Source organism: Rhyacophila brunnea, unplaced genomic scaffold (genome assembly GCF_057557595.1).
Source record: "Rhyacophila brunnea isolate RB1 unplaced genomic scaffold, BYU_Rbru_1.0 scaffold_144, whole genome shotgun sequence".
In the NCBI taxonomy this organism is placed as follows: domain Eukaryota; kingdom Metazoa; phylum Arthropoda; class Insecta; order Trichoptera; family Rhyacophilidae; genus Rhyacophila; species Rhyacophila brunnea.
In genome coordinates, this window is record NW_028232800.1 from 151,230 (window position 1) to 178,870 (window position 27,641).

General features: G+C 30.6%; 1 protein-coding gene and 1 non-coding gene across 2 annotated transcripts; both read right to left on the reverse strand.

The window, feature by feature from the left end:
* Nucleotides 1–11,300: 11,300 nt before the first annotated feature.
* Nucleotides 11,301–17,153, reverse strand: LOC147075457 (cleavage and polyadenylation specificity factor subunit 3-like). The gene is made up of 4 exons (XM_085942431.1): nt 15,575–17,153; nt 15,096–15,313; nt 12,813–14,114; nt 11,301–11,312 (listed from the first exon to the last, which is right to left on the reverse strand). The coding sequence occupies exons 1-4, from the start codon at nt 17,151–17,153 to the stop codon at nt 11,301–11,303; spliced, it is 3,111 nt and encodes a 1,036-aa protein (XP_085798557.1).
* A 7,352-nt stretch (nt 17,154–24,505) lies between these two features.
* TRNAH-GUG (transfer RNA histidin (anticodon GUG)) lies at nt 24,506–24,577 on the reverse strand. Its single transcript has one exon. It is a non-coding gene; the product is annotated as a tRNA-His (tRNA).
* Between the last annotated feature and the right edge of the window lie 3,064 nt (nt 24,578–27,641).

Sequence of the window (27,641 nt, forward strand, 5' to 3'; positions counted from 1 at the left end):
GACAATATCGGTCTTAGAATCTGCTGCCATAATCAATTTATCAATAGTTGATAAATATCCGGCAATATTTAAAGATGCTTCCTCAGAGACTGAATCACTCCTCATAATGGTCATAATATTTTCTACAATCGAATCAACAAATTCTGGAGCATGTACAGCAACATCATCAGTAAAAGAGCAAATAATCGAATCCATCAATGAATTAAGAGATTCTAAATAGTAGGTTTTGGAATATATTAGGACTTTCTGTAATAATCGAGGAATTACTTCTTTCAGAGCATTATTTAATTTTGCATTGGCAAAAAAGAAATTCATTGCAAGACATGCCTCAACGCGAATATTTTCGTCATCTACTTCAATAAGTTCATACACACGGTGGAGAGCATTAAAAGTAGATTCATTTTCCATTTGAATGCTTTCAGAGAGGCTCATAAAATAGAGTGCTTGAGAAACCATAAATGATTGCTTAGATTGTAAAATGGGAAAGACTTCAGTCTGGATGAAATCGTAAAATCCAGATTCATTTAAGGATTTTAAAATATTCTTTTGCACATCTGCTAAAAGACCAATAATACCATATTTCACTTTGAGATCAATTGCTGGAGAATGAAGATTCTCTAGTAAATATCTAATGATTTCGGAATCTATGTCTTTACCCATACCAACCATCTCTACAAAAAGACTTAGAATAGCACTGCGAAACTCACTAGTAACATAATTGTATCTTTCCCTCAGATATTCCTCAGAATTAAACCGAAAAGAATTTTCAAGCTTTTCATCGTATCTGTATGCAGGAATTATAAAGCTATTCAAAAGAAATTGGCAATTCTCCTTAACAATAAACCTAGATCCTGATATTGACGCACAAACATCGAAAAATTGCGCAGCATATACTGGAAAGGATTCATGTACAATTTTACCAGAAGAGTAATCTACAATAACAGTTTTAAACAATGTAGAGAGGATATTCAATGTATCTGCTTCCCTAATAAAACCAACAAATTTTGGATTAGTAAAATACATCTTAATTCCTTTTTGAGAGCATTTATAAAGAAAATATAAGGCCCACTTCTTTAACATCACAGCATCTTCACAAGATTCCTCTGTCGTTGTGAAAATTTCCACTGCAATTTTGAAATAAATCTTAAATGTCTCCTCATTTGCTAAATAGTCTGGAAGTGTATAATGCATATAACTTTTTGTAATAAATTTCATGAAAATCCTGGAGCACTTAAAATTTTTAGTCTGCAAAGAATTTGAGAATTGATTGCCAAACATTGCCCCATGCTGATCAAAGATAATTTCAAATATTGATGATAAATTATATTTTAAACCATCAGAGTCAAAAATATTTTCATAAGCTACGAGAGTAGCATGCATTTCTGTATTGTTCTGGCTAGAAAGTTGAGTCGCTGCCCTATGAAAAAAATCTTGAACCTTGGATAGCAGTGCCTTATCATAAAAACATACTACAATCTTCATATAAGCTTTATGTATTGAAGAGTCTGGAATTCCCAAATAAACCAAGAGATTAGCTTCTAAACTGGAAATAAAGGTTGATAATTCCTCTGATTTGTAATGTTCCACCACTTTATTAGCAAAAAACAAGCTCGCAGATTGTCTAACCATTAAATCACTATCATTCATTAATCTAGTTTGAATAATGGTCAAAGCATCAGGATTTTTTTCTATCATTTTAAGTTGTTGTTCAGCAGCATTCCTAATTGCAGTATTTGGATTTACAGTTTGTAAAAAAAGTTGACGAATTGTCTGTTCCATGGGCTAAAATATAATAAAAATTTTGAAAAATCTAAACAATTTCATAAAGCAAACTATTAGCCAAATCAAACCGAAGAAAAATTATCTATTGCAATTTTCTGAAAATATACACTATATGAAATATTAAGATATTTAATAAATAATTCATCGAGAAAAGCTGATTATGAAAACTCAACTTCAGTATCAATTTATTTCTTATTGGATTCTTAAATAATATGATCCTTGATTAACACTATTTTAATGATACTACAATAATATTGTTATCTGTCAACGATTCACTCTAAAAATCTTTGAGAAATCCCCTGAGATTTCATATAAAATTTTCTAAATTTTTGACTAGTATCAAAAATTTCTTGGAATGTCCCAGTAACAAACACATTTTCATCTAAAAAGAAAATTCTATCAAAATATTTGATTGTATCAAGATTTTTCACAATTGCAATTAATGTTCCATTTTCAATATATTTTTTAAGATTATATATCATTTCCATTTCTGATGCAATATCCAAGCTAGCTGCTGCTTCATCTAGAATTAGTATGTCGGAGCTCTTAATAACTGCCCTAATTAAATTAACTCTTTGTCGTTGACCTCCACTAAGCTTAGATCCCAGCTGGCCAACAATTTTTTGATAGCCTATCTTTTTAAAAATTTCATGATAATTAAATTGTTTACAGTTTTCGTAAACCTTTCTACAATCTCTACCAGGTTCTCCAATTAATAAATTATTCATAACTGTTGTATTAAAAAGAGTTTGTTCTTGGGAAACATACCCTATTCTTTCAAACAAACTTTTTTCCGTAAATAGTTTCTGGTTAATTCCATCAATAATAATCTTACCCTTGTAATCATACAGCCCCATAATTAATTTAACAAAAGTCGATTTTCCAGAAGAATTTGGACCACAAATGGCAATCCTATCACCTTTGAAGATTGTACAATTAATATTGCTGAAAATTCGCTTGTTGCCAAACCCAAAAGTCAAATCAACAATATCAATTCTATCAACAAATTTAGATAAACTAAATTTTCGAAGAGAAAGGTTGTACTGAGTTTTTTTAAGTCTGCTAGTTGAGAAATTGTAATAATTTGTATACACACGATTTGAATCTGCAAGAATATCGTAAACTGTAGTAATTAATCGATTTGTAATAAAAATTAAAGCTTTAAAGTGATTTGCATTCATATCAGGGGAATTATTCACTGAATTGTATAGCACACAGATAGCAAATAATAGCCCCAAATTTATAATATACTTAATTAGTACATATGAGCATTCATAAAGCTGTCTGTTGATTTGGTGAGAATAGAGGATCTCACGATATTTTTTCAATTCTACCGCTGTATTGTCAAAAGAGATTATTCGTTCGTGGTTAATTAAAATATCGAGTGATTTGTTGTAGTTATCTTCCGTCGATTTATTGATACATTTTCTAAGAGTTGCTCTACGGTTTTGAATAATTGTAACTACAATCATAAATATACCCATTATAACTAAAATTTTAGAAATTGTATATAATGACATGAAAATACTAATATTAAATAATATTACTCCCAAAAAGACTATATTAACCACAAAACGAATAGTAATCAAGTTTAAAAAGTTGGTTAGAGCTGTAGATCGTCGACCAATTGCGCTTTGAATTGTTCCTACACCAATTGATTTAAAGTCCAAATACTTCAAATTAATATATTCTAGAAAATAAATTTTCATCGCTTTTCTGAAAGAAGAGGCCATTAAAACATTTGATAGTAATGCCCCAATTAATGCAAATAATGTTCCTAGAAGATTTTCACAGATGTATTTGCACAAGTTTTTGTGAAAAAAATGATCATCGATATCTCCAATTTGACTCACAAAATTTGAATTTTTCATTTCTAGATACGTAGACATCAAAGCAAAACATATTATTAAAAATATTAAATAGCCTGAATTTTTCACTTCCAAAAAATATTTCTTGAATATATTTCTGTCAAGAAGCTTATTAGTTTTCATCGAGTAAGGGGTATGGATCCATATTTGAAACATGTTCTCGATCAGACAATTTGAACTCCTTAAAATCTCCTTGTCTATCAGACCCACTCCTATTTTAATTATTTTTCTATAAACCAATAAAATAGATATTAAAACTTCAAAGGAGGAATAAAAATTAAACTATATTTGAAAATTAACCACTCACTCGGATTGAGAATTTAGAATGATTAGAACCTTGGAATAAATTTAATTAAATTAGATCCTTTGGATCAACTGATCTAATAAATTCCTCATAATTCCTATATATGAATACCTCTTTGTTTCTTATGTTAAGAATAGTATCAAAGCGCTTCAGATGTTCCGGATCATGAGTAGCCATAAAAACAGTCTTATCAGCCAATGAGGTAAAAATCATATTCATTAATTGAACCGAATATTCAACATCCAGGTTACTTGTTGGCTCATCCAAGAAGAATATTGGAGCATTCTTAATAACACCTCTCATAAAGTTAATCATCTGGCATTGCCCGCCACTTAGAAACTTACCTTGCTCCCCAACATTCGTTAGATAACCATTTTTAAGATTTTGAAATAAGCTATGGCATCCAAAATACTTGCAAATTTTACAGACATCACTAACAGTCATTCCAGGCTTTGAATAGGTCAAATTGTCATAAACAGTCCCTGCCATTAGCATAAATTCTTGTGGTATATAAGAAATAATATCTCTCAAAGATTTTCCATTAATATTGGAAATTTGATAGCCGTCTATTTCTATAGAACCTTCATACGAATTGAACTTCATCAAAGCTTCAAGAATTGATGATTTTCCACATCCATTTTTGCCAGTTATTGCAATTTTATCTCCACTTGAGAAAAAAGCACTGAAATTAAAGAAAAGTGGAACATCCCCCTTTGAAATGGAAACATTTTCAAACTCAATCCCATTTTGGCATTTCATGATATTTGTCTCACCTTGAGTCTCTGAATCTGGAAGTTTATAGGACAATAAATCTGCATAACATTCGGAAACACGAAATATATTCTCCTTCAACTTGGTGGTTCTAACCTTAATGAGTGCCATCATAGAACTAATGGATTCTAGATCTTGCCTGGAAAGTTTTTTAAAAAATGTTCCATGGAACGTTCCATAGTAAATTATCGTAGCAGATAGTAAAATGAATATTCTAAAAACAAAATCCGATGCTCGACCTGCCAAATTAAATCCTCTTGAAGACCAAGTGTAACTTTTACTTTCTGACTCTAATTTAGTAATTTCCAAATCTTCATTGTTATAAGCCTTTATGATCGAATAGTTTCTTATAATATCATGCTGCTTGTTCATTCTCCTACTAAGATCCCTCAGCTGCCTTGATCTCAATTTTGTAGAAAATACTACTGTTTCAAAAGCAAAGAACATTAGTGTCGAAAGTACAAAAAATAGAAATGAGGTGATTAGACCGTTTTTAATATTTCTGATAAGTGAAACGAGCATTACTATATAAAACACAATATCATACCCCATCTTGATTACCACATCTTCAAGAAACAGCATGATAGAATCAGTTTGCCTCATGATTTGTGTATTTATTCGACCAGAGCCCAGGATATTAAACTCTGTAAAGCCACATTCTAAGTATGATCTATGAAACTGCTTAGTAATAAACTCTTCGATAGATGGTGCGAAAAAGTGGTAGATTGTCATATACACAGCCCCTAGAACATAATGAGAAACTGAGTACGTCAAATAATAGAACAATCCATTGCTAAAAAGACTACTATCTCTACTATCAAAAGACGGTGCTATTTGCTTAGTAATAGTATTAGAAATCTTTAATTCGTAATAGTTGGAAAAAACCATTGTTATGAAGATGGCTGTCAAAAGCGGAAAAATCCCAGGAAATTTAAAAGCTGTAGTCTTAATCACATTGACCACATAAATTAAATTTGCTGTTGTTGAAGACATTAGGGGTAAATTTTTTTGATTTTATATACTGCTAAAAAATATTTAATCTCTCGAGCTAAACACTAATTCAAAAAATCTATAACGAAATTAGAGTATTTCAATAAAATTATAAATTGAAAATAAATGAAGGCTTGGGGAAAATTAAAATCAATTTAAAACGAATTGTATACAAGTGATGTGAATATTCTAGAGTTTTTAATATTTTATCTTTACCAATAATAAGCTTGAAGTAGAGTTGTTTATGACATTATGAAGTGAATAAGGCTAATTTTATATTTTATGGACTATAATATAATTTCTATTACTTTATCCCAATTATTATCATGAAAGAGAGAATAGATAAAATTTTCTGAAAATATCAGCAATATCAAAGAGACCATTGTATTTAAAATAGTTAGAATGGTGCTATTGTTCTAAATAAAGTTTTCTCCCGCATATGAAGTATTATATTTAAATTTTATTAACCAATTTTTATGAATATAATAAAACGTCCTTTTTTATGAGTTCATATATTTTTTAAAATACCTTTTGAACGAACTAAGTTTTTGTATCTAAACTTACTTTCAGAAAATACTTGCTGCATCGTACCCTTAATATGTTTTATTTTGAAATTAAAGTTCAGCAACTCAATTTATTCATGTTATCCTGTTACCCATCTCTTCACAAGCATAAAAAACTCTAAACAAGTATTAATCATAATTCCAGGTATCATTAGCAAGAATGTATTGGTTGCTTTCCCTGTCATTATGGCTAGAAAGCATTTGGACCCTCATATTTACCCAGACTAATTAAGTATAATATTTATACCTTCCAAAATAATGATAGTTTTTGACCCTTTAAATAGTTATACTACTATGGAGTTTATCTCAAATAGCATTTTTTTATATTGATTAATAAAATTATTAGTTTTCAAAATTCAATATTTTTCTCAACTAAGAGGTGGCTTATACCTACTTATCAAAAGACTATGATGTAGATAACAAAAAGAAATACCTAGAAAAATACAGTGGTATATAAAATAACCCAAAGCTATATGTCTACACTTGAAAATATGTATAACTTTTCAACGCAACAAAAGATAATTTAATTGATTTTTGCTGTCGCCGATCTGTAAAATCTATAAAATTCGTTTTTAGCGTCGTAGAGTTTGTCAAAGGGTCCCTGCATCTTCAAAGTTTGATCTGCAAAAAAGAAAACTCTATCGAATGATTTTAGTGTCTCTAGATTATGTACAATCATTACGACAGTTTTGTCGGGCATATTCAAAATTATGTTTTTAATAATTTCGTCTTCGGATATTTTGTCTAAATTACTAGTAGCTTCGTCTAAGATCATAATTGGTGCATTTTTTAAAATAGCTCTCATGAAACTAATTTTCTGTCTTTGCCCACCGCTAATATTTCTGCCCCTTTCACCTATCGAATTATTATAGCCGAGCTTCTTAAAAAGCTTATGATAGTTGTATATTTTGCAAATTTCTACAATCTTTTCGTCGGTTAAGTTTGGGTTTCCCATTTTCAGATTTTCTATTAAGGTGGTGTCGAAAAGTTGACTATTTTGAGGAACATAGCTTATTAGGTTTCTTAAAGACCTTCTATTTATATTTCTTGATTGAAATCCATCTAGTTCTAATGAGCCCTGGTATTCATAAAGTCCCATCAAAATTTTTATAAATGTGGATTTACCTCCTCCGTTTACTCCGGTTATAGCAATTTTTTCTGATTTGTGAATTGTAGTGAACACGTTTTTAAAAACTAATTTCTTACTAAACCCAAACTTAAGATTCTCAATTTTTATATTCTGATCCAAACTGGGTATTTCAAGTGTTCCAAATCGTTCTTCGGGTTCACAATTTTCGATCAAACTTTGGTCCAGATTTGTGAAGTGTGTACAAATAAAATCGATATCTTTCGATATCTGCTTTATTTTATTGGAAAGTTCTGAAACCATTATTACTATCTGTGTTCCATTTACTTTCGCCAAGCCCACACTATTATATTCGTAAAAAATAAAGGCTGAGACCAGTACAAATAAAACATTGTTTAAATATCGAAAAGCATCATATGTACACCAAAAAATAACTGCATATATGTGTTGTTCTTCCATAGAATTGTAGTATTTTTTAGATTCTATCTCGGCATTGTCATATGCCTTTATTCGTTCATAATTCAACAGGATATCGTATAGCTTTTTTGAATTGTTCTCGAATCCATTATTGGCATTTCTACGAATTCTAGAACGAATATTTTGAGAATAAATTATTCCTGCTAAAAATATCGAACAAATAAATATCACCTTCAACGCTGATGCAAGTGGAAGTTCTTTCAATACTTTTCTTGTTGCAATGGCGAAATAGAACGCATTTGGCAAAAACGTTAGTGTAACGGCTGTGAAAAAGTTGTGCAATGCTAATGATCGTCGTTGAATGTTGTACTGCACTTCTCCCACACCATATTTTTGAAAATCAAAGAATTTAATATTCAAATATTCCTTAAAAAAATTATAGTAACTTCTTCGGACGGAATAGGCAATAAAATATGTGTCAAATATAGCAACCCCATACTTAAGAGCAGAATATCCCAAGAAAAGAACAATAAAATCTCGGACTACATTATCGGAATTATTATCTCCATCAATAAATGTAGAAATAATTTTAATACTTTGAATATCCCAATAATTAGCAAACATGAGGGCAATAAGAGTCGGCGCTAGCATTATTTTAATCCATTTTACTTTCAAAATATATTCATTTGAATAATTTTGAAGTCTTTTTAATATCGCAAACATTCAAATTGGGGATGTTTTTGATTGGTTTTTTATTATACATTTTGAAACATGTTTGAAGGACGATTGTTTACGAAGATTCCTTGTCAACCGTTTGAAGCATTGTGGGATTCAATAGAAATAATTATGGCCCATGAAGTATATTTTTGAAATTAAATATTTTAAGAATATCTAACTTCAGTTTTTTAGAAACAAAGAAAAATGTTGTAAATTAAATATTACTTTGAAAACGCATTGATCATATGATGGCACAATCATAAATTAAATCTTAAACTCAATATTGCTTAAATTTATACGTTACTTACCTTTAACTTTATCTTACATTGGTGGTAATATAAAATATAATTCCATTTGAACACTACTATATATGACTCTCCAATCAGGTTTTATTAATATAAATATAACATAAGTGGCAATAATATAACTCTTTCCATGATGGTCAAACCCTTCTTTCCAGAAATATCTGCATCCGTATATCAATAACTGAATTAGTAAAAGAAGTATTTCTCAAAATATAATGTTTGATATTTCTTAACTATTTCCCTAGAATCTTATACAATACAAAAACTCTGTAAATTACTATCATTAGAAAATTATTCAGACCACATAATGCCTTATCACAAAGTGTTTTATTGATAAATCAAAATTGTGATTGTATCACAATACCTTGCTTGTTTTTAATCTTATCCAATATTAGCTGTTCTAATTTTTTCTGCCCATGACTTCAAATAAATCTCTTGAAGAACAAAATATCCTTGCAGCACAAATGTTTGAAAAGATAAGTGCCTCAGTGAAGAAGCTGGAAACAAAGCTTGCAGCCATTAACCAAAGCATTGAAGAGATTGAAAACAGCCTTGAGTCTAATGCAAATGATGAAAAAAGTGGTAATAAATAAAAAAGAATAGCAATTTCAATGAGTACTATATTGTCAAAACTCTATCGACTGATATATCACTAAGTATATGTTATTTGGTTTATTGTATATGAAACTATGGATTTACTATGATTAATGGTGGCGTATTATGTTTTCGAGTTATTATTCATTCTTGTATTGCAGGGGAATTTTCGTTTTTACTTTTTATATTTCAAGTTTCTTTTTTCCGAGGGGTTACACCCTTTAATGTCGAATTATTTAGATGAAGTGGAAAAGCAAAAACAGGAAGCTGCTAAGCTTTTTAGCGACTTAGAGGAGAGCTTGAGCAAAATAGAAACAAGAATAAAGGATGTAATGGGTTCATTAGAAAAAATTCAAAAAGAGTCTCTTTCGGAAAATAAGAATGACGAGCTATAAAGCTGCTATAGAATTTTATTAAATATTAGTGAGATGGAGCTTTTATTTCTTGATTTTATGTTGTAATAAATTTCGGATAGTTTACGAATGTTTGTTTAAACCTCTTTTTTTATTGAGTCATACGAGTATACACTACCAGCTAAAATTCCAACCAACAAACTTCCGAATTTCAAAATTCCTACGGGTTCTTTAAACCAAGTAATACCTGAAAAAGAAAGAAGTAGCTTATTCATAGATCCAAGCATGCAGAGTGCTGTTGAATTAAGTATTTTAAGCAACCATGCGGTTGAAAAAGATGTAAACAGTGCGGCAATTGAAGAAAATAAAATCCACAGGTTTACATTCTTTGTAATATGTATTTCTTGGGAGAAATCATCAAACAATATAGAAAATATTGATATAAATGGTATACTGATCAGATTTGTAAAGAAAACAGATTCAGTTTTAGAAGCCCTATGAATCATAACAAACTTCAAATAAAGTACGTACGCTGCTGTACTAACTATGTTCAAACCCATCCATAAATATCCCAGTGGATCAATATGGTCTTTAATATTTGCAGTGTAGGAACTTAGAATCATCATCACAAATGATGTGTATCCTAAAACACTTATGGGGCTCTCAAAAAAATATAACTCTAAAAATGCCACGAGAATGATTGAACAATTCTTGTATAAAGTATATAGACTTATCTGAAAATAAAAGATTGCTTTCATGTTGGAAATCATCATTGTAGAAAGAAAGAGTGATGTGATTACCCATTTCGATATATTTCGAAATTTGATTTTGTTATAGATTAGTGAATAAATCAAAATCAACAAAACAATTATGGTCGACTGTATTATAATCAGAAAGTAATGCTGTTGAAATGAACATACTTTCATGATATGCTTATTTGCCAGTGTAGTGGCAACAGAAGAAAAGAAGTATACAAATATGACAAATAATTGTTCATGGACCAATTTCATCCGAGTATGAGGCTACAATCAGTGACCGAAAGTTTCAAAGTATTTTAGAAACTTATGTTTTAAATTGATCAATTTACAAAAGATATTACAAACTAATTTATTGAAGACTGCCTTTTTATTGATCAATTTGATAAGATTATATTCCAACAGGTTCTTTTACAAAATTAAAAATTTTGGTTGATGATCATCACGTCTTTATCCAAGAATAAGTTGATGTATATCCATTTATTTCCCAATAATTTTTTAGGGGTAAAAATAAAAGTTTATTTGTTGAAGTCTATTTATAAATAACTTGCTTCAATTTCCCTATGGATGAAGATTTTGATAATTCTGATACTTATTACCAGTCCAAATTGATCAAGAATTTATCGGAAGAGTTGGAAGAATTAAAAGCAACACATCCAAACCCTGAGGAGTTAGATGAGTTCAAAAAATTGTATGAAAGATTTCTCGATGGAAAAAAAAGTATTGAATGGAACAAAATTGAGCCACCGAAAGGAAAAATATTAAAATATGAAGATCTTTCCGAACCAGAAAATTCAGATGATAATCTGAAAAAATTAGTTGTTTTAAAACTAAATGGTGGACTTGGGACTACTATGGGATGTATCGGGCCGAAAAGTGCAGTAAAAATCAAAGATGGCAAGAATTTTATAGATATGATAGTTCGCCAATTAACTCACTTAAGTAAGAAATACAAATGTAAAATACCATTGGTGCTAATGGATAGCTTCAACACCGATGCAAGGACCAAGAAAATGATTAGAAATTATGAAGATATAAAAACATTTAACCAGAGCCAATTTCCAAGAATCTCTGCAGAAAATATGATGCCTATTGGTGGAGACCAAATGTATTATCCACCAGGTCATGGTGATATTTTCTACAGTTTAAACAAATCAGGTCTTTTGAATGAGTTGATTGCAGATGGGAAGGAATATTTGTTTGTTAGCAACGTGGATAACCTGTCCTCAACTGTGGATTTAAAGATATTGGAGACTTTTGCATCACAGAAGTTGGACTTTTGCATGGAAGTTACGAATAAAACTCGTGCTGACATCAAGGGCGGTACATTAATCAACTACGAAGATAACCTGAAACTTTTAGAGATTGCAATGGTACCTTCACAGAAAAAAAGTGAGTTTACGAGCGTAAGAAAATTTAAAATATTTAATACAAATAATATTTGGATCAATTTAAAGGCTTTAAAAGAAAATCTGAATAAAATCGAACTAGACATCATTGAGAACAAAAAGATTGTTAATGATGAAATGATTATTCAACTAGAAACAGCTATTGGCTCTGCAATAAAATGCTTTTCTAAGACTGCAGGCATATTGGTTCCAAGGTCACGATTTACCCCGGTTAAGACATGCTCGGACCTGTTCTTATGTGAATCAAATTTATACTGTGAAAAACACGGGGAGTTGATTCTTAACAATCTACGTACATCAGAAGCAGCACCAATTATAAAATTGATCGGAAATAATTTCGATAAAATTGAGCATTTTGAAGGTTCATTCAATGGAATTCCAGACATTGTTGATTTAGACATACTTACTGTTACAGGAAATGTTCGATTTGGAAAAAATGTTGTTTTAAAAGGAATTGTTATCATATGTGCCCCTGAAGGAAGTACGATTGATATTCCTGATGGGTCCATATTGGATGACAATGTATTGTTTGGAAATTTGCCAATTACAAATGTATAAAATAAAATTTTTTATGGTTTAAAATCAGAAAGATTAATCCAGGTTTATTATTATATTAAAAGTCTATCTTAACATTCAAGCTTATGATAGTACATATGCCCTAAGAATTTTCCAAATTGGTTTCAATACTTGTAGATTGTAAATCTTGAAATGGTTTTATTCAAACACTGCTGCTGCAGTTTCCAAAACAGTTTTGTCTGTTGAGGCAATCTCCATTTTCACAATTGTGTATTTGTTATATTTCAACGTTCCCTTAAGTACTATACATTCTCCATTATATTTACCACTCAATCTAAAGTAATTTTTGTCTGCAATTAAATGTAGATTAACCATACTAACAATTTGACTTATTGACTCTTCAACAGTAGAATTGAGTGACAGTTCCACTGCTTTGGTCAAAGAAGGTATTTCAGAAATATCCATAGGTCTAGAAAAATCGAATATCGTAAATTCAAATGGATTCAATGATATTGAATCATTTTCTGTATCTTCAGGATCCTCTTCCATTCCAATTTCATATTCAAACACTCCATTGAATGTTTCTCCTTCTTTTGCACTTACTTCCAGATCATAAACTCCATCGGAATTCACATCCATCTTATACTCACTTTCATCTCCAACAACTGTAAGCAATCCTGAAATTATGCTTACATTTTCAAGCCTATTTTTGATGGTAAATGCAAGAATAACTTTATCCACAAAGATCTTCTTGACCAATGATATTTGGAAATCGGATTTCTTTTCGGTAAGAATAATAGATCTACACTCTTTAATAAAATCAGACTCCTTAATAATCTCAGGTTCTTTATACTTAATATATTTCAATACCTCTTCTTTCAATTCACCCAATTCATCCATTTTGAATTCTCCTCTCCTTACATTTCTATTTTTCATCAAAAATTCCTTAAATATACTTCCATCTTCTTGGGGAATAGCCTCAAGTGTATTAAATTTATGGTCTAAATCAAAAAGCGTTTGTATAGCGCAATTTTTAACATGGTAATTGTCAATGATCAATCTATTGTAAACATGAACCAAATCCTTTAAGTTCCTCAAATGCTTACCAAATATTCCCAAGATGTCCATGCTTAGCTGATAATACTCAGGATCCTCAATATAGTTGCAGAGAAATGAAATTGTATCATGCTTGAGAATATGCTCAGACTCGTCATCTGATTCTAAACCATTCTCACCAGCATCATCCATCGTATTTAGAACTCTATCAAACTTTTGAAGAATATATTTTTTAAAACTTAAGTCACCTTTTTGAATTAGGGCATTTCTAAGAAATGACACGAATTCGTCTTTTCGGCTTTTAGCAAGTTTTTCCATCGTATCAATAGCCATGATTTTATAAGAGTTAGACATGGTAGATAGGAATGGTTCAATTTTCTTGGCAAGCTTTCTGACAGACTCCTCATTTCCAGTTTTTAGCAGTACCAATATGGCCAGCATACTAACAGATTGATTTGTCGAGTGGACAGCATCTTCAATTTCCTTGTTTATTTTTGCTACTTTATTTGGAAAATTAATTGATAGCTTACTGATTATTTTTATTGCTGAAAATTGTTTAACTTCATTTGAGTGCATAAACAATCTTAAAGTATCAAGAGCTCTATCGACATATGTTGTTGAAACTTCCTGTGGGAAAATAAGTAGACATTTACAGGCCTCTAGAAATACAACATCATCTACTCCTCCCTTCAAATACTTTACTACCTCTGAAATATGTCCATTTCCAGATATTATCTTTTTTATCTCCAACAAAACACTATACTTATTTATAGGCAAATTATTAAAGAAACTCAAATGATAGTCTTCAATATTTCCAGACATACTTGTCTCAATCTTCATAGTTTTAAAATATTCTGAGGATATAACTACACTATTATCCTTAGAGCCTACATTTAGCAAGGACTGTTTTACATATCTCTCAAAATCCATACGCATCAGCTCTGGCAAACTTCTAAAAAGTGAACGCATCCCTAGGTTTTTTAAACATACATTCTTACATGAAACCTTAGAATCTATTTCCTTTAAAATAGAATTGATGCTGATTATTCCAGATTCTTCTGAATAATTCTGTATTTCCATAAGCGTAATAAAAATGTAATTCTTCAAATACATATCATTACTTGAAAACCCTCTGAGAACAACTACTAAAATATCCTTAAGATGCATTTCAGAAAAGTGAGAGCATCTCAGATTAAATATTAGAAGATTTAGAGCCTGTGTGCAGTGTTTTGTTATCACAGGCATTTTTCCAAATGCTGAATTTAACTCAGTAATTATTTCAGAGATCGGCAATATTTCTAAATTATGTTTATGCATAGTGGGATAAAAAACAAAAAAAGAATTTGGAGTAGATTTGTTTATAAGGAAAAATAATTTGCTCCTTATTAAAGTTCAAAAATACAGGCAGGAACCCAATGACTTTATTTCACTTATCCGGCTAATATTGAAAATAATTTACTTATAATATTAGTGCTTGTGAAAGATATGGCCAATTCTTTTCAGTATATTCTTTACCCTTTCAACAGTAGAATTACAACTTCCTGTAACTACTCCATTTTCAACAAAAGCACAACTGTTAACAGTTAATATATTTTTGCTTAAAGTTACATCTTCAAAGTATCCCTTCAAACTTTCAAAAATAAAATTTAACTGATCAATTTTTGCAATTCTCAAACTTTTAATATTACAACCAATGTCTCGAATTGATTTGTTGATGGCCATTGCAGTAACATCATCGCAATAGTTACTCTCCCATTCCATTATAACCTCTGATTCTCGGAATGAAATTTTAATACCTCCGACCTGAAGAACGGAATCTGATTTAAGATCAGAACGACAGGTAACATCTGTATGCAAATGATGATTTTGTGAGCATAAACTATTTTCAGGAATGTTTGATAGAATCTCATTGTCATTAAGTTCATGTTTAATACCTCCCTGAGATTTCAATCCAGTTGTATCGATATATTCATCATTAATCTGTGGATCGTGTGAGATACTTAATGTCTCATCTTCACTTACGGGATTTTCAACAAAGACTTCTTCTTCATTAATTTGACTTTCCAGAGGTTTTACAATGGATATCTCTTTTGCATCAAACTCTTCAATCAATATTTGCTTTAATAAGTTAAAGGTGGAATTGTACGGTATCTTCTGTTTTTGCATTAATTTTACTGTCTGGAAATCTGTTTCAGACCTTTTATTGATAATATCCTGAAAATCAAATACAGAATATTCATCATTCTCCTGAACTATAAAAGCATCAAATACACGTTTATTTGTATAGATTTTCCCTTGATTTTCCTTTATAACAGGAACTTGAGCTTCCTCACCATTTCTCAACGCATATAATGCCATAGACACACCTATCCTTTCGTTTCTTTGAGCAATCGTATTCTTCAACCTCATCATTTCATTAACTTCACCATGAACGAAAAAAAGATGTGATGGGGCGCATTCATCAATAAATTGCGAATTTTGAGTATAGTCGACATGAGCTGAAAAAGAGATATACTCAACTGTCATGTTCAATCTTAGCAGCTGTCCTCTCGATGATTCGATCTCCTTTGGTTCACTTAAAATATCCTTGGCCAATGTTCCTTCAACACAATATCCAGGGATAACTACCCCATTTTTTGAATTCGAGCACCATCTTTCAAATAGTTCCCTACTCAATCCACTTTGTAGCATACCAGGGCTGGCCATAATAACACATGGCCCCCTATCTTTAAATCGAGTAATATCTTTTAAGTTTTCAATATTTTTAAAATCGAATGGATTTCGAGTCAGACTAATTTTTTGAATTCGTTCATTCATCATATTCACATATGTCTGGTAAATTGAAATACACTTTTTAGCCAAAGCAGAAGCATAATAAATTGGAACAGATTTTAGGTGAGGATGAGACTCCCAATGTTCCTCTAGAATAAGAAGAAGTTCTTGTGCTCTTCCTAGTGCGAAAACTGGAAGAAGGCATCTTCCTCCTCTTTCTACGACATCAGACACAACCTTTGTAAACCTAGCTTCCCGTTCTGAACGGGGCAGATGGCACTGAGTACCATAAGTACTCTCCGTGATTAATATGTCCAGTTTACAATTTGGAGACTCGGCTGCTTTTAGATGTCGATCATCTTCCCTTGAAAAATCACCGGTATACAACAATTTTGTCTGCTCTATCTCAAGTAAAAACATAGCTGCCCCTAGCACATGTCCAGCATTAAAGGCAGTAAATTTTATACCGTTTATATTAACTTGTTGATGGTAATCTATTGGAATAATTTTATTGTAACAATTTGTTAAATCTGCTTCAGAATAAAAATCTTCATCGGATGAACTATTTATTACTCGAATATAGTCATTCAATAGCCAACGTAAAATGGCTTTGGTAGGATGGGTCATGTACACCTTTCCATTAAAACTAGTTTTTTCAGTTAGAAATGGCAAGGCTGCTGCATGGTCCAAATGAAAATGAGTAACTAAGATAGCATCTATTTTGCTAAGATCCACTAAATCTAAAAATGGAAGAGATGAGACTCCAGTGAAGGCTGGGTGAACTCCACAATCAAGTAAAAGTTCCTTGTTTTTATATTTTATGTGAATACAGGATCTTCCCACTTCATTTCCAGCACCCAACGGCTTTATGTAAATGTTGTCATCAGAATTCATACAGGGACAAAAAATAAAAGAATTTTTGAGTAAACAAAATACTAAAAATAGGTTTAATGGAGTAATTTTCAAAGTGTTGTTTAACACAGACAGTAGAGCGTTCAATAAAGGAATATAGTACCATAACAGTGGAGAAATTGTATTTTTTGATTTTAATATCATATCAATCTTGTCTCATAATACTAAAAATAATTAATGTTCTATTGAATAACATAAGAAACATCATAGTATTTAATTTTTGCTTGAAATACTCTCCTTGGTTGCAGCTTTTAATTTCCAAATTGATTAAATTCAAACAAGTTACAAAATGAAACTTTTAATAAAAAATTATAATTTATATGCATGTCCAAAAAAGTTGATGTACACATAAGATGTAGGGATGATCCAGAAGATGTTTGGAACAACCAAGGAACATCAATTTCCTATGAAAAAGGGAATTCCATGGTCACATTTCGAGATTTCAAATCAATATTTTTTAAGGAAAATAACAAATCGCTCTATGAAAAATGTATTAAAAATTCTATTAAAGAATATTTAGATAATAAAAATGTAACAGTATTTGCATATGGACAGACGGGTAGTGGGAAAACTCATACAATGACTGGGAATTGCGAAGAAAACGGAATAATTCATATGGGATTAGCAGAGTTATATACTGTGCACAGCATATTCACAATATCCTGCGTAGAAATTTACAATGAAAGAATTTTTGATCTTTCAAACAATTCTGAAGTTAAAATGTACACATCTGGCAAAAAAAATACCATGAAAAATCTACATATAGAAAAAGTGGATTCATTGGATTGTGCAATTGGTTTCTTAACGAAATGCAGCAACAACAGAAAGGTGGGGATAACAGAATATAACATAAATAGTTCAAGAAGCCATTCTATAGTTCAGATACGGAAAGATGATGCAATTTTGAACTTTATTGATTTAGCAGGGTCTGAGCGAGCAAGTCGATTCGAAAGCCGTCGGTCCGAGGGCAGTTTTATTAATAAGAGTTTACTAGCTCTTGGAACACTAGTAAATAATTTGTTAAATGGTAAGCTTTTGGGATTTAGGGATTCTAAACTGACTCGAATACTGCAGTCAAGTTTTGATGGAGATACTCTATTAATAGCACTTTGTATGATTAGCCCTCATAGAGTATGTGTTGAAGAAAGTCTAAGTACTCTGAATTTTGCAGCTAGGCTTAGTAACATAGAGCTTAAAGGACATGAATCAGCTATAATTATTGAGCCTCCGAAAGTGGAACTAAATGGCTCAGACCAGAGAAAGAGGATAACACTAAAAAAGAGGCTAAATACTTATTTTGATAAAAAAGAAAACAACACAGATTCAGGAGTGCTTTTTCAGAATAAGTCAACTTCTTCGTTTGATATGAGTGAGCTTGATAGAGTTTTTGACTTGCAAAACTTGACTAAATTCTCGAAAAACAATTCTCTTCGCAATAACTCTATGGAGGAAGGTTCTGATGATATTCTAAGTGACTATATCGATAACACTGGTCCTCAATCAGAAAAGATTGATTTTACTGTTCCAATTCCACTAGATGGTGAAATAGTATCACTAATGGATTTACTTGAAAGACGAATAACTTCTTTAGAGGATTTTGTAACAGAGATGTTTAAAATAGTTCCCGATAAACAAATGCATAATACATTCTTATTAGAGAAACACTCGTTTAAACTACAGAAGGATATTATACGAACTAGTCAGAATAGTTTCAAATCATTTGAAAAATGAGAACTTAAAATATAAAAATAAATTAAAGTTGGAATTTCGAACATACTCAGTAAGGACAATTTAGCACTATCAACACCTTCATAGAGCTTGTATTAACACTTTTATTTAAAGATTTGAATGATATGTGAAAACACAGGAATGAGAAGTGGTCCAACAGTGCAGCAAATCATCTTGAGTGAATAGAGTATAAAAATACTTGAGTGAATAATGGGTGCATTTTCCACAATTTGCTCTAATTTCGAATCTGAAAGTTTGAAAATATCAGTCTTCGAATTTATAAAATTAGTTCCTCTCTGAATCATTTGATAGTTGTTTATAATTGTCTTTAAGAGAAATGCTCTTCGATTATCGAGAAGACCCTGATCTAAAATATTGTTGAATTTTTCTTTGAGATGCACCTCTGTGTCTCTAAAACTAAGAAATATTGGAAATGAAAAATAAATTGAAACAGCCAAAATTGATATGGCCAAGGTCATAGCATCCATCTGCTTGGAATGCATTTTTTGGGGTAAATATTAAAAAAATATTTTACTATTCTCTATTCAGAAATTTTTTATGGGTTTCACGCAGGCATTCATTCTTACTTCAATTAATTTATTAAGTCATTTAAAGTTTCATTACCATCTATCTCATAATCTGAAGATATTTCTGCAAATTTTGTAAGATTTACAAGATTCTTGTTTTCATTTGAGTCTTTGGTCTTTTCAGCACTTATAAACTGTGGTTTTTGTTCAGAAATATATCCATTAGTTTCATTAAAAAATTGGTGCTCAGGTTTGGATGATAGGCTATCCAAACCGGATTGAGTATTCTGAAAAACTGTAAACTGGGGAGTATGACCACTTCCAATCAAGGTAGAGTTAGCATTTTCACTACTATACCAATGTGGCTGGGTTGGAGAAATGATATCATCGTAAGTTGGATTAGGTAAAATGGCAGAAGTGATGGTATCATAAGTAGGATTTTTTAGACTATTATACGTTGCATTAGGGCTACTGTTATGTTTAATCTTTTCAATAAAGTTAGTAGCTTTAGCAGATATAGTTCTATTCACTGAATTTTTATTTTTAAATGGTGTGCTTATAATTATTGTCCTATCAACCTCATCAGAAACATTCAATAATATTGCTGGGTGCATTTTACTTTCGAAAGATATTTTATCTACAGACTGTGGATCGGGGCTATCAGAATAATGCTTAAGAATATCCTTGCTTTCATTGTCTACAAAAACATTTTCTAAATTTTGTGATTCAATAATTGTAGTACTGTTATATTGAGAAGCACAAGTAGAATGAGATTCATCAGGCTTGAAGGCTGACACTATATTTTCTGTAGCAATACCTAAATATGTTTGAGCACCATCAGATGCAATGTTGTTCACTATATCCTCACATAGGGAATGATTGGAAGAATTTGGCAGACTATCTACTTGAATAGCTGGAAATTTGTCTGCATTATAGCTCTGATTACCTTCAGAATTATACAGAATCTCTACAAATTGATCTAAAGTTGATATATGTGTTTCAATGCTAGAACCAATAACCTTCTCCACAGATTTAATTGGACTGCTACAAATATGGGATTCTCCAATAGATATGTTGGAAAAGCTTCTATTCAATATGTCGATCTGGCTAGCATTAATTTGTGAGGTTACATTTTCATCAATTGGATTTGGAGCTTGAATACTATCACTTTTACATATTTCTCTAGTTACAATGCTTTCATCAATTAACTCATGAGTTAAAGAGTAATCTTTGGAACTTCTCATCTCTGAATTGAATAAAAATGTTTCATCCTGGTAACTTAATTTACATTCTCGAAAATTATTGATTTTGTTTAAGTCATCAACAGAACAAGACACATTCGCATCAGACATACAGACATGGTTTTTACAATATATATTTGGTGTTTGTGTGGTTGGTTTCTCTGGATCATTGGGAGGTTTAAAAAATTCACTTAAATCTACAGTTTGAGAATGGAGTACGTTTGTATTGCTTGTGGTTAATTTTTTAACTGAATTTACTTCTTCCGGATGAGACTTAGAATAGTTAAAAACTACTTCTTTCAAATCATCTTTTTCAGAAATTTCATAACTACCTTCATGTGGGATATTATCATCATTTAGTGCCTTAGATATTTGATTTGAACCTTCTACATCACCATTTTCAGGTTGATCCTTATCTTTCTGAAATGTATGATTTTTTTCTAGTTCAACTATATTGTGTGATTCTATGCAATATCCATACTGATCTTTAGAAATGGACTCTTTAGGTTTTGCATCTAAGAGTTGCTCTTCTCGAAAAAGTTTCCCACTGGACTTGTTTATTATAGATCTGGCAACTAAGTTTTTCTTTTGACTAGAATCCAATACAACAAACCTTGGCCTTGAGGCTTTATCTTCTGAAGCTGAAGATTTCAAGCTAACAATACTAGTCCTTAGAATACTCCTTTTGTGCTCTTTTATCTTCTGTTTTAGTTCTAAATCACCAAAATACTCATTTTTGACCTCACCTAATAAGTAATTATTTAAATTAGGAATTTTCAATGACTGCTTTTTAAGACCTTTAGGTGAAGAATTGATTTGATGTTCAATGTCCAAAACCGGTTTTTTCATCTTTTCTTTTTTATGTAATTGAGTAGGTTGAATATTAATTTTTTCTCGAACTAATGATGGATTTGTTTTTACATGTTTTCTTGGTGTTTCATTAACATTTTGAACCTCATAATCTGGTTCCTTAATATGTTTGCAAATGGTCCTTACTTCAATAGATGGATCTGATCTACCTTTATCTATCATTTTTCTAAACATCTCATAATTGTCACAATATCTCTGAGCAATGACTGAAAATGCAGTTTCTCTTATTTTCTTGTTATTGCTGGCAAGAGATTCTGTTAGGTATTTGACAAACTTCCTAGGATCATTTTGTTGACACAGTTTCAAAAGTGTGGATTGAGCTCTAATCACAAATATTTTGTTAGATCGTCCAGATAGTTTAAGAAGAATGGGAATATAGCTGTTGAAATCGTAATTGTTGTGTATTTGTATACAATGTTCTAGAAAAGTTAGGCATGTTCCATTCAATTTAGATCTATCAGATTGAATTGACCGTGTAAGCAACTCATTAAAAGCTGAAAAATGTTTTCCGACAATTTCTCTGGTAGTCATAAGAGCTTGTAAGCTTATAAATAGCGAATTTATTTTAGTCCACGTTGTTTCATTCTCTTTTTGCTGCAAAAGGCTGTGACATTCTTTTTTGAGACTTTCCATTTGGGTACAAAAATCAAGAAAATTACTAAATACACTGATTATTAAAGACAGGAGCTATGTATTTCCAATATTAAGATACTATAGACTATGAGTGACTTTAAATTGCAAACATTTAATATTTATCTGGATATCAGCATTTTTTTGAAGCTTCAAAATCTAAAAACGATAATTAAAATAGTTGTTTAATTCAAAGAGTAAAGGGACAGGCTTCTCACATTCAGATATTTCCTATGAGATCTTATACTAATGCTGTGTTATTTGGTTTTTCTGGAACATATTATATTGCTTTTTGGTAGAATAAGTTGTGATCTCAACAATTAATTTTATAGTATACTTGCTCATCGGTATTATTTTATAGATATATAAATCAATAGACTTTACATTGAAGAATATGAAGAGATTCTACAATTAAGCAATACCTAATGTCTGAACATGATCCTAATATATAATTTTTTCAGTATAATGCAAAAACATTGAGGTCATTTATAAAATTAACACTTAGTCCACACTAGCATTTCATAACAATATGTTAATAATCCGTTAAATTATTTGCTTTAAGTCTTTCCCACTTATCTTGGAGGAGCTTTGGAGCAAAATTATATGAAAATAGTATTAGTGGTAGAAATAGAAAGGCAGTGGGTAAAGCATCTATTTAATCATAAATATTGGATACATAGTTATAATATAAATCCTCTTACTGACAAATACAATTTATTGTAGTCAATCATTTACAAAATTTAATATGGCTTAATCAATTTCAGTCAATGCTAACCAACCATGCAAATCGAAAGGAAATTCATCAAATATAGAAGCGAATTCTGTAAAATTATGGAAAACATTTCCTTCGGAATCTGATATTTCTAAAATTGGTCTATTCTCCCACCTAAAAATAATTGTTTTGTAAAACTCGTACTTATGATTATGCTTTGTTAATCGTGATCTCTTGAAAACCTTAATGGCTTTATAGGAAATCAGATGTAGCAGATACTGTTCATATGAAGATACAGATGCCATTTGTTTATAGAAGTTTTCCTTAGAAGCAACAAATGGCTCTGGTTTGTTGATTATAAGCGTAGGGAATTGATCAAAGGTACTATTTGTTAATTTTTCTCTTAAGTTTTTGAAATTATTTTTATTATCTACAATTCTAGGAGGAAAATAGTATTGCACTTCATCCCCACAAATTGTTGCAACCAGAGTTTTTTGATGTGCCTCCAACTCCATCAACTTTGAGTTTTGTTCTTCAAGAATGTTCTCGAGCTTATTATTTTCATTAAGCAGTTCCTCTAAACTATCATTTATGGAATTTTCCATGGGTGAAAGAAAAATAAAAATATTTTGTATTAAATGAAGCATTGAAATAGTACTTGCTCTTTTTGTTAAGTTTTACAAGAAGCATTCCTTGAATATCCATTAGCCTTAGATTTTACACCATAATGGAATATGTATTATAGCTAAAATGCTTGTTTTATATTAATGATTAAATTAAATAGATCAAATGACATATAAATACCTTATGTGAATAGTTTCAGATTTATTACAGGCGATATTCTTTAATCTTATAATCAATTTTGTTTCTTTTGATATTGCAAAATATCCTATAGGTTAGATATTGTTCCCATATCTTTCCCATTTTAGGGATCAAATGGTATGAGTGCTTTATTCTTCCAATTCTATAATGATTAATGCAAATTATAGTCGAATTATTTTCTAAAATTATAGACCATAGTAAATTAATTATATCTTTAATATAGGAAATATTTTCGTCTCCTACCAATGTTATAGAATCAATTACTAGAATAAAATTCTTGTATTTTTTAATAAAATGGAGTGTGTTGACTAATTTATCAATTGATGAAATAAGAAATATCCTTGTATTTTTGTCTATAGGAAACTGGTTCTCTTCCTCTAAACTGGCTTCAATGTTTTCTAAGGAATACAAATTATTATCTGTCCTTTGAGAAGAATCATCTATAGTATGCTGGAAATTATTTACTTGAAATTTTCGACTAAATTGCAATGAAGAAAGAGTTGATGTATAGCTGGAATCATCGATACAAGACTTACTCAAAGTATCATTAATCTCATCACCAGATGAAAAATCAATGCATGAGAAATTGCAAAATGACGATTCAACCTTGTCTGAAATTTCAGAAATATTCCCCTTTGTATCAAAAAAGATAATCCTATGCTCATCAATAAGAATTTCATCTAACATATCTTCAACAACAATATCGGGAACAACAACGAAATCTATCAAGGAATTTTTTGAAATCTCTTCACTATTGATACAGATCATATGGCAAAAAATAATAATAAATAAATGGAAACTAAATTCCTTCAGCGGGAATCGAACCCGCGTCTCAACGGCCACAACGTTGCACTCTAACCCCTGAGCTATGAAGGACGAATTATTGCATAATATAGATTTTATAACTCTGTATACATTGTTAGGATCTCATTGCCAGTGTTGTAAAATGAGAATGTTGTAGCTATAGTTGTTATTTAGGAGTACAAATATGATTTATCTACAATCAACCATATAGATAGTATTAGCATCTGACACAGCGATATGTAAATGTATACCAAAATGATAATAAATTACTAATATAATGAAAAAATATTCAAAAATGCATTTCCATTTTTGTCAACATGATGAGCCATGCCAGATGTAAAAAACTTATATTTTAAGTTATATCACACCAGCTGTTTTATTTTCCAATATAATTTATAGTATTTTACACAATAAAAATTTCCTTTAATATCTAATCTTTCCTAGTTAAACTTATCAATTTTTTGTAAGGATTTGTTTCTTCATCCAACTTTTTTGATAAGTATACTAGTCAACAGCAGTGTTTTTTTGTAAAATATCATATATTCAATTATTGATATACTCAAAACATTTAAATAGATAATTCTCAAAAGAGTTAATATTTGTTTGTGATTTTTCTGGATTGATGCTTAAATAACTGTTCTACAAAAATTTGATAATTGTTTATCTTCAGAAGCAGTTTCTAGTCTCCATCAATAATAAAATCTTTAGTTCTCTAACCACCTATGATCTGATGTAATAAATCAATATTATAATTATTTGCTTTTTTTCTTACCCATAATGACTGATCAGACAGTAACACCATGGACCGTAGAAGCAGGTAAATCAGAGGATGGATCAATGCAAAGCATCAACTATGATCATGTAATAACCCAGTTTGGCTGTCAAAAGTTTGAGAGCCACTTTATCGATGAAATTGAAAATCTCACTGGGTTGAAACCCCATAGGTTTTTAAGAAGGGGTCTCACTTTTGCACACCGAGATTTTGATAAGATCATCGAATGCATTCGAGAAAAAAAGAAGTTCTTCCTATATACAGGAAGAGGCCCTTCGAGTAAAAGTATGCATATTGGTCATAGTATCCCTTTTGTATTGTGTAAATATCTCCAAGATGCTTTTGGATGTCCTTTTGTTATTCAAATGACTGACGATGAGAAGTTCTTATTTAAAAATATTACATTGAGAGAGGCTATAGATAATGGACATGAAAATATAAAAGATATAATTGCATTTGGATTAAATCCAGATCTAACATATATATTTTCAAATTTTGAGAGTTCTCATTTATTTAAGGAAAACATTCTCAAAGTTGCCAAATTGATTAATCTAAATGAAGCTTTTAAGGTATTTGGGTTTGACATGACATCTTCTATAGGAATGATAGAATTTCCTGCTAAAGAGATTGCTCCAGCATTTTCTAGTTCTTTTGAATTTTTACCTTATAAAATGCCATGTTTGATACCTTGTGCAGTAGATCAAGATCCATTTTTCAGACTTGCAAGGGACAAGGCAAATTCTCTTGGTGAGCTTAAACCAGCTTCGTTGTATGTCTCATTATTACCAGATTTGAATGGTGTCAATAAAAAAATGAGTGCTTCTGATATCACATCATCTATCTATCTCACAGATGATCCAAAAACAATAGCAGATAAAATAAAAAAGCATGCTTTTAGTGGAGGTCAAGAAACTCTTGAACTTCATAAACAATTGGGTGGAAATGTGGAGCTTGATATACCTTTCCAGTATTTGAGATATTTTTTGGAAGATGATGAAGAATTAGAAGAATTGAGACGAGGATATATTAGTGGAACAGTTTTTAGTTCAGATATGAAGAAAAAATGCATTGAAGTAGTTCAAAAATTTGTCCATGAATTCCAAGAAATGAGAAGCAAGGTAAATGACAAAGTTATTGACCGTTTTAAAAGTATCAATAAGTTTAAAGAAGAGGCCATACTTGAGGCTTTAAAAAATTGCACCATTGAAGAGAAGAAACATTAGACTTCTATATATGAATTAAAATAAACAGTGAGTTTATCATTTTCATGATTGAGTGAGATTATATCGTTTTATTATCTTTGTTAATATTATTAATTATTTGGAGTTTTTCTAAACAACTCGATATTTTTAAAATTTGTTCGTTTGATAACTAAAAAATACTACTGCGATTATTCGAACCATTTGTCATCAATTTTTGTTATAAATTTCATATATGCATTTTTCTCGCCACATATTAAGTGATCAAAAACTAGACGTTCTTTGTTTACAATGATAGAGTCTTTGGATACAAGAACATCCCCTCCGTCATACCAATAATCATTGCCTGATGATATAGAAAGATGGTCACTGTAGGAATAATAAATTGTTTTACAAATATTATCAATTTTATCTTCAGATAATAGTATGTGCAAACTAGTACTTTTTCCTCCAATTCTAAGAAGATACTTTGAAAGTTTTTCGATTTCAAGCATAGAATTAAATCCTATCGCCATTTTTTTACAAAATGAAAGTCTTTTGGAAGAGCAAATGAAGTCATTAAAAATCTTTAAAAACACAACGAAGTCACTTTTCTGATTAAAATAATATTCTGTCTGGGAAGTTCTTTTCAATTCAAACCCCACAGATAGCATTGCAACAATCACACATAATTCTGAAAAAATATCTTCAATTCCATTCATGCAAAGAATTTTACCTAACCTGGGAGAAACAGGAAATTTTGAAATTTTTATGCCAAACTCTGTAATGTCGTTCAATGAATTAAGTGCAGCTAAGTTTCGAAGATATTCAAGGGAATCTGAAATTACATCCTTAGCGGGTTGAGATATGAAAGGAAATGAGTTTATATCTGAGATTCCCAAGGCTTTTAGAAACAATATACACCCATTAATCGATTGAACTTTAATTTGAGGAATATTATTTTTAATCATACTTTCAAATGTTTCTCCACTGAAAATTCTAAAGCATACCCCAGGGCCCGTTCTTCCTGCTCTACCCATCCTTTGCCTAGCACTACTCTGACTTATAAATCCTATCTGATATTTTACACATCTAGAGTTGTCAAACTTATATTTAACTCTACCAGTATCAATAATAAAAACAATATCATCGATCGTAATGGATGTTTCAGCTATATTTGTTGATA